Source organism: Carya illinoinensis, chromosome 6 (assembly GCF_018687715.1).
Source record: "Carya illinoinensis cultivar Pawnee chromosome 6, C.illinoinensisPawnee_v1, whole genome shotgun sequence".
Taxonomy (NCBI): domain Eukaryota; kingdom Viridiplantae; phylum Streptophyta; class Magnoliopsida; order Fagales; family Juglandaceae; genus Carya; species Carya illinoinensis.
The window spans coordinates 19,901,459-19,910,087 of NC_056757.1; the positions used below are offsets into that span (position 1 = coordinate 19,901,459).

General features: G+C 32.4%; 1 protein-coding gene across 3 annotated transcripts; it reads right to left on the bottom strand.

Annotated features, from left to right (window-relative positions):
• Window positions 1-1,911: 1,911 nt before the first annotated feature.
• On the bottom strand, window positions 1,912-5,951 carry LOC122313878 (U3 small nucleolar ribonucleoprotein protein IMP3-like). Of its 3 annotated transcripts, none has more exons than XM_043129165.1 (5): window positions 5,706-5,951; window positions 4,521-4,756; window positions 4,276-4,383; window positions 2,716-2,799; window positions 1,912-2,309 (listed from the first exon to the last, which is right to left on the bottom strand). In XM_043129165.1, the coding sequence occupies exons 2-5, from the start codon at window positions 4,652-4,654 to the stop codon at window positions 2,078-2,080; spliced, it is 558 nt and encodes a 185-aa protein (XP_042985099.1). In that variant the 5' UTR covers window positions 4,655-4,756; window positions 5,706-5,951; the 3' UTR covers window positions 1,912-2,077. The 3 variants fall into 3 exon arrangements, with proteins under 3 accessions (XP_042985099.1, XP_042985100.1, XP_042985098.1); XM_043129166.1 differs by having other exon boundaries at window positions 5,584-5,951; XM_043129164.1 differs by having other exon boundaries at window positions 5,711-5,949.
• Window positions 5,952-8,629: the final 2,678 nt, after the last annotated feature.

An 8,629-nucleotide genomic window follows, 5' to 3' on the forward strand; every position in this document is an offset into this window, starting at 1 on the left:
GAACATGTGAAACACATTCACCAAAACTCAACGGGGAATCACTCTACCCATTTGACGCGGAAAATCTCTCTACCTTGCCAACATGTGAAATATATCCACCAAATTACAAAGGAAATGTTTTGATTGATTAACGAGAAGCACCCCACGCAATAATCATGGAGAATCGCTCTACCCATATGAAACTCGTGGTAATGTGCCACCAAGAATGGTACGGAAAACCCTTAACCCGATCCTATGAGAACAAAGTACATTGAAAACACATCACTTTAAATCATATCATTTGAGGTCTTAGATCCGTTAGGCTTATTATGTAGATTGTAGGAAATGATTTTGATAAGATTTAAAGTTTAGATTTTGAAGGTGTACATAAGCTTGATCTAAAGACAGATTTGAAATTCTGCAGAAAATAATATATGACGTTTTGGATATTTACTAGCTTTAGGAAATAATCTTTAAATTTGATGTATAAAAAGTTACGGACCACAAGAAATGATTATGTTGATATTTTAGATTTTGGAATCCGCAAGCTTTAGGGGCAGTGCATGCACAAGGGTACTATTTACCCCATGTTTTTTGTAACAACCATTATGATTCTTTATTGCCAGTGCTAGTGAACCAATATTTTAAAAACTAGTTGTTATTACTTTTGAAATAAAACCTCAGTGAAGGTAATCATGATCACATGATGTCATTATAAAATAGCAGGGTATCTTTCTCCCGTAAATTGATTGGCATCTTTGATTGAAACAACAAAATACAATGCTTGTTTGAGCATGCGTATTGATGCAACATGATACCTACAATAGCAAGGGATAGAAAACTACTTCAAATTAGGATTTCCTACAATTCTTTGACCCAAACACATTTTACAATTCAGAAAGAACTAAATACAACATGTAGACTCCACTGCATTAAATGTTAGAATTTACACTATCCGTGAGAAGCATTTAATGCAAAGTCATGTGCTATTTCTATCTCTCTCAAAATTGTAGAAAGTATTTAGATTAAAAAATATATGCAGCACACACATGATTAGTGCAGCTCGTCAATCCAATTCAACCAACATAGTTAAAAGGGAACATAGAAAGACTGACAGAAGCAATAGCACTGAACTAGAGGATGCTGAGGAGTTATCATCTATCATTCCGACCAATGCTCGTCTATATTGGCTTGATCGAGTAGCTGCAACGTTTCTTTAAAAGAAAAAGTCTGCCAATTTGGTGCATGTCAGAGCAAAAGGAACTTCTGCAGTCAAAGAAGAGGACGATGAGAGTAGAAGCTTGGAAGACCGGGAGATTGTGACGAAAGGGAGACTCTCAAATGCAAGGGAGATGATGGGATTTTCCAAGGAGTTACTCGCATGGCTGGATGACATGAATTCTGCCATCATGGGTGTTTTGGCTGATGTGCTATCTGGCAGCCTGGCAGGGCTATTCAGTGTGAGGAGTCAGGACTTTGTCCATGCTACAATTAACGCGGGGAAAATCTGAAAGATCATACCTATAATCAGGGCATTTTAGGGGTTTTAATTTCAAATTCCAGTGGCCAATGACCCCACATATGCCTGTTCTATTCCTACCGAGTGAAGGTATGGGTTGAGCAGGTAGAGCATATATTGCTCCTTGGTAAAGAGAAAATGAAGTTTTGTCCCTTAAAATCTCACTTGATCTTGCACTGTAAATTTTTCACCCTAATGCCTGTTGTATTGCTGCTCACCAAATAGATAGCAGATTGTCCTGTAACTGGATCCAGATTCTAGCCCGTTACCCTAAAGAGGGAGCTGGCTCTGGGTGGCGTGGAGAAGAGTAAGATGGGGAGGGGACAGAAATCTTTTGTTTTTTACTTTTAAACTTCAAGAACGTGATTATTTTCCCAGATGATCAAAATAAATATTTCTCCTAGGATGACCAGTTTGCAAATATTAAACGACCTTAAACAATCAGATCGCATTTTCATTTCATGAATCTAATAAAATGATCACAAACTGCTATAATCAATTCGCAACAGAGTTCGAAAAATGCGAAAGGAAGAACACAGAAATAACAATATCAAGTGCTACATTCCTCATAAGAGTGGATCATATCATTGCGTCATAGTCGTCCAACTGATCATTGTACTCCAACACCTTTCTCTTTATCTTGGATGAATCAACCCACGTAATGAAGTCTTCTAGATTCCTCGTTACAAGAAATGCAGGGTCAGTAACTGTGTCTGGACCTATTCGTATGTGTCCCTGCTCAATATATGTGACAGCTTCTTTCAAGTGCTCACAAAACTTCAGCCGCACTAAAACGGTTGAGAGCCTACGTCTACAAAGAGAGGATAAATACACAGAATTAAAATTCCAATTACATAGGCTTTGCACCAAGTGGCTGGCTGAACAGAAGTCAACACTTATCTGGAAAGGAATGGAAAGAAATTATGTCCAAAATAATTTTTAAGCCAATGGCAATAGAAGAAATTTTTTTTTTGATAGGTATGGCAATAGAAGAAAATTTTCAAATGTCTTATTATAAAAACTTAGGGTTCGTATATGCAGTAAAGCAAGTGGAAACAAGAATCACTACTTTTTTTCTTTTTGCTATGTATCACGGTGGTGCATCTTGGTTTGTGGTTAAATTGTGCAGCTTTTACTTCTTTCTCTTTTTAAGATATGACATAGTTGTTCTGTAACTGAGAAAAAAGAGAATTTTATTTAAAGAAGCAATTGCATACCTACAGAAGGATGATGCTGTTATGCGTTCACATACTTTTAGAGCATCAGTGTTGTGCTTGGATGGTAGTACACCAATGTTGTACCTGCCATTGAGTCAAAAGAAAACCTTCTATGAAAAATGATAGTTGAAAAGGTAACAGTGTTAACATCGAAATAAAGAATGATCCTAAACAGAAATATTTTTCTGATTGCCCCCATAAGATACCACACAATCCTTGGAACAAACAAATAAAACTACAATATTTATCTAGGAGGGCGTTTTTTCTCTAAGATCGGAAAAATACACACTAACATAGCGGACTTGGGACCACAACTACAAACTCAATCCCATTCTCCTAAAAAGGGTGATCATTTGAGCTAGCTCATTGGCAAATTGGGGTTTAATGATGACAACCTTAATCAAGTCACATAGTGATCTATAATAGTTGTAAATCCCTAATAGCTGATAGGTAAATGCAATAGATCACATGGAGCAGTTAAAGACATTGGTTGCATTCACTTTAGAACCATGACCACGTAAAGCAGGTAGACATCTTTTTTTATAGGTAAAAAAAGATGCCTACCTGCTTTATAAAAAAAGTATGTCTACCTACTTTATATATTTCATTGTCGGATCACAAGTAATGGAGGCAAAACAAAGAGTTATAGAATTGATATTTCTACCCATTGCAAGAAGAAGCTTATAGACAGATTATGATATGGAAGAACTACATGATTATTATTAGTATTATTATTATTATTATTTTGATAGGTGAAGTACATGATTATCTCATGTTGAGATTACAAGAACGAAGTTACATGCCCCATGAATGAACTAAAAGTAAGGATTGATATCAAATGAGACTACAGAACCCATTTTGAAAACCAAAATTGGATATTTCATATCTAACAGAAACTCCTAACAATCATGCCTGAGCATTAGTGGACCCAACAAGGCAAGCAAAAATTAGGTCCCCAAAAGCAACGAAATCAAAGCCAGCACCCAATTACATACCTTTTTTTTTTTTTTTTGTCTCTGCACAAAAGCCCTGTTATACTTAAACCATGAAAAGAAAATATGTGCCTATTATTAAATATTACTCCATCTCAGAATCAAAAGAGTTCGGGTAACCAAAATTATACCCTACCACTCATTAACTAATCTTATCCAGATTTTTTTTTGATAAGTAAATAAAACTAGACGTTAAACACATGTAGAGTATCTGAATGCATGAGCCTTATTAAAAAAGAGGCAAATGCTAGAATCTCAACTCCAAATCACTGATCTTATCCAGATATTATTATCAACTTGAGTTTTGTAATCATTTTTGTGGATAATAACTTGAGTTTTGGTGATGTATCAATAAAAAGAAAAACAAAGTGAATTCTAATCGTTTTGTTTTCAACTCGACCCTGACTGTATTTCTGATCCCCAACAACAATGTCATTTAACCATGGAGCACATCTTACAAGCCAACAACAGATCAACATAAAGCCCATTTTCTTTCAGTTCACTCTATTTCCCTTATTAGTTAGAGTAATTTAGTAAAAGAAAACTGTAGAAGCAAAAAAACACTCACAGCTTTTCGAGCAGCATACTAGTCATCTCAATCCGAAAAGGGTCTTTCTGGTCCATCTTAGTCAAAATGTTCACTAACTTCTGCACCACCCGGCACAAACTTGCATACCTATTCTCATTTTTTTTTTTTTTGCCAAAAAGTTTTCAAAAAAAAAAAAAAACTCAGAACTCTGAAATAAGCTGAAATATTTATTGGGTTTTGAATAGAAAAGGATAATATTAGAAAGGAAAAATTAGAGGAAGTACTTCTTGTAATCGTCACGCTGGGTGACATGGTAGCGTTGCATAACAAAGGCTTCCCGGTGACCATGTTCTTTTTTCCAGTCCAAGAAATCAACCTTCTTCAGCAGCTTCTTTTCATGAAACTTTAGCTTCCTCATGTTTACCAATTGACAGAGAGAATGTGTGTTCTTTCAAAAACCCTAGGAGTCAGCAGACAAATGCTTTTTTGCTGTGATTGAGTGTGAGACCTCCTTCCGTGGCTGAAATGGTGTTTTTTGAGGGATGATAGTTAGAGTGAGAGAGGAGATTGATAATGTCTGAAATTATATCAATGTCCTTGATGCTTATAAGGGTTTAATGATTTGAAATTGTCTTCTATGGAATTTGAAATCCAACACTTTGGAGGGTTATAGCAGCTATTTTGGCAAAATGAAAACAATAAAACATGTAGAATCAATTGTCTTTTGGCAAGATGGAAACAACGAAACATGGAAAGATAGAACCCCATTCCACATTCAACATTCGAGAAAATTGACGCAGACTTACCTGAAAGTGAAATCTGAAAGCCACATTCGGAAATCAAATAGGAAAATTCAAAAGGAATTAATAACGTAAAATTCACATTAGTGCCTAGTGATTGAAAAGAAATCAAGTTTATTGATGTCAGACACCACTTTATATAGTAAAATAGCATGAAACACACGAATTAATAAGGTTACAACGTGAATTAGTTCAGCTCAAGAGTCAAGTCAGGTAAGCCAGCTCCTAAATCAACCAAGTAGCTCAAGATAACCAAGCAAACTACAGAAAATCATTCCGTGTTGACTCCGTTTCATCGTAGCACTCTGTTTAACCATAACCCGAAATTAGATAGTCATAACCGAAGTTAAAAAGTTACAACCAGAGAACTACTCACATTGCTACTCGAGAAATTCAATGTAATATTATAATTTATAGAGAAAAAACCATAAGAACATCTTGTTTAAGTAGGCAAGGAAGGGCTAGGTGTCATTGAATTGACCAGAGGAAGAGAGAGAAGATTGCTTAAAGTGGATGGTGGCTGGCTGGGTTGCGCATAAGAGCTTACTGCAGCGGAGATTGCTGCCGCTGCTTGCTGGGCAATGAGTCGACGTGCGCTGGAACTTGGCTGCCTCGAAAGTATCAACAAGTTTACGGTTAAACTGAACACACACACACAGAAGAAATCACCTTACCGTGGAGTGGCGTCGTGCTCCTCGTCGGAGGTCGCCTTGAACTGGAGCAAGTGTGGCTGGCCGTTGGAAGCTGAGGCAGTGTGTGCGGGGTATGGCTAAGGTCGACCGAGGACAATGCCGTGAGAAAAATTAGGGTTAAGTGAATATGAAAAGAACGAAGATGGAGAGAGAGGGTCCCCCGCTGACAATACACCCGAGCTTATGGAAATACCGGAAATTTTTAAAACATCCACTACAAGGCCTGTGTCAAGGGGTGAAATCGGGCCGCTCCGGGGTGATGAACGAAATTTCATCAATTTAAAAAATATATATATATATACAATTTTTTACTATTTACACAATTTCTATCCATTATATTTTTGTTATTTTTTTCTTTTATCAAATATTTAATATATAGATAATAAATAGAAAATTTTAATTAGCTCAAAAAGAATAAATTTATAAATAAATTTTAAAAAATGTAATGTGTAGAGATTAAAAAGTTGTATAGCATTACTTTTTTTGTTAATTAGATTGGACTGAATCCAATTATTTTTTTCGAATTGGATCGAACCCAAATTTCTTAAGTAGCAATCTGAGTAGCTTAGGTTTGATCTATTTTTTTCCTTTCTTTTTTAAATAAATTAATAAAAAAAATTATTTAAATTATTAAATTAAAATTAAATAAATTATTAATATAAATTATGTAACTAACTCATTAAAAAAATATTTTATATGGTCAATGATAAAAAATTAAGTGAAAATTAGATCATTAACTTATATAATTATTATATAAAAATAATATATTAAATTATTAAATGGTAAGTTGGTGATAGGTTAGTCAATTAATATCATATATTAGTTAATTAAAATTTACATTAGTAATAATTGCTTTATATTTACTTACAAGTAGGGAGAGTTTGGTCTACTCTGGTCTAGTCTTGAGAGGTTTTGTGAACCAGACCGAACCTATTCGGTTTAGGGTTTTCTTATCCTGGACCGAACCAAACTCCCTAAGGACCTGGACGGTCCGTTCGGTTCACTCTATATTTTTTTTATTCAAGGGCAGTTTATTTAATACTTATATAATTATATTGTGATATATTTAATATATATACATATAGTATACTATTTTATATATATTAGTAATACGCTAATACTATTAGTATATTAGTATATAGTAAATTACTAATAGTTATTAACTTATTTACTATAACTATTAATACACTAGTACTAATACTATAACTATATGTAATAATAGTAATACTAAATGTAATATACTAGTTTTACTATATCTCTTCAAACTCAACACATTTATTAATACTCTATGTAATACTATATTAAATAATAGTAATACTCTTATTACTAATACTCTTGTTGTAGTTATAGTGATTTAATATTAACATATTACATATTAAGTTAACTATACTAATACTATTATAAATTTATACATATATGAGATATTATAATTTATACTATAACATGTTAATATATTAATATATATACTAGTACTATATATTATAGTTAATAACTATATATTAAAGAATATAATAATACATTCATACTAAATATATATAGTTATATTTCGAGTGATTTAGTTATTAACTTATTATGATTAGTATAACTATATACTAATGGTATGGTACTGGGTATTTTTGTAATTTTATTTAAATACTTCCGTACATTTCACAACAACTATATATTAGTATTAGTTATAGTAGTATAACTATATTAGTGTAAGTATAATTATAATCTATATTAGACTATTAGTATTTTTTTTATATCATATATAATTATATAATTAATTATTATATACAACTATTATATAAATAATATATATAAATAATAATTTTTTTTTTTAATTTCCATTCAATCTCGTCCCGTCCTATCCAGGGTGAAAAACCCCTGGACCAGACTAGACCGAATCGAATGGGTTGGGTCCTGTCCTGTCCAAAAATGGGCGATTCGGTCGGTTTATCCAGTCCGGACAGGCCGATTCTCAGCCCTACTTACAAGTTACAACTTAAGTATAAAAAATTTATCTAATAACTTTAATTTAATTATAGATGTAGATGTTAGTAATTACTGATTAGTTACTGATGAATTGATAATATATATTAGTTAATTAATAGAATATTAATTTGTAATTACATATTTAAAATCTTATATTGTTAATGTACTAATAGTTTAGATGAAAATTACATAATTAATTATACAATTATTACATAAAATAATATATAATATGTTTTTAAAAATATATATATTTTCTTATTTGGTTGTTCCGGTCTGGGAAAACCCCACCTCGGGACCAGACTGAAAATCGAGAATCCACAGAATCTTGGACCGAGATCGACCAGTCCCATGATTGGTCCGGTCCGGTCGGTTTCTCTAGTCTTGACCAACCATTCTTCACCCTACCTGTATGTTTAATAGGGGTGGAAAAATAAATGGGAGAATCGGTTGAACTGGATCAGACCAGACTGAATCGATAAATTTGATTCGGTTTGTAAGTGGTTCGGTGAGTTACTAGTTTTTAAGAATCAAAATCGATCATAAATCGGTGCAGTATCGATTTTCATTTTTTGAAAACTAGTTTAAATTAAATTGAACCGATATATATATATTTATAATTTTTTAATTATATATATTATATGTTAAATTGATAATTAATATAAAATAAAATTCTAATCTTATTATTCAAGTCTATTAATCTTAAAACATAAAATTAATCTTAAAATTTTTAATATAACATTTGATATAACATATAAATTTTAGTCTTAAACATAAATACTAATATTAAGTTATTAATATAAACTTACTTTTGATATATATATATATCAAGGATAAATATATTTTTAGCATAATAAATTATAATATATTCTTTTTGTAAATACACTTTTACACATTTGATCATATATACTCATATAAAAAGTATGGAAC

Excerpts from the sequence above, each read along its gene's own strand:
- LOC122313878 (XM_043129165.1), bottom strand. The coding sequence starts at position 4,654 with ATGAGGAAGCTAAAGTTTCATGAAAAGAAGCTGCTGAAGAAGGTTGAT. Across the intron at positions 2,800-4,275 it reads AGTATGCTGCTCGAAAAGCT|GTACAACATTGGTGTACTAC; the intron begins GTGAGTGTTTTT and ends ACTCAATGGCAG. Across the intron at positions 2,310-2,715 it reads ACAGCATCATCCTTCTGTAG|ACGTAGGCTCTCAACCGTTT; the intron begins GTATGCAATTGC and ends CTCTCTTTGTAG.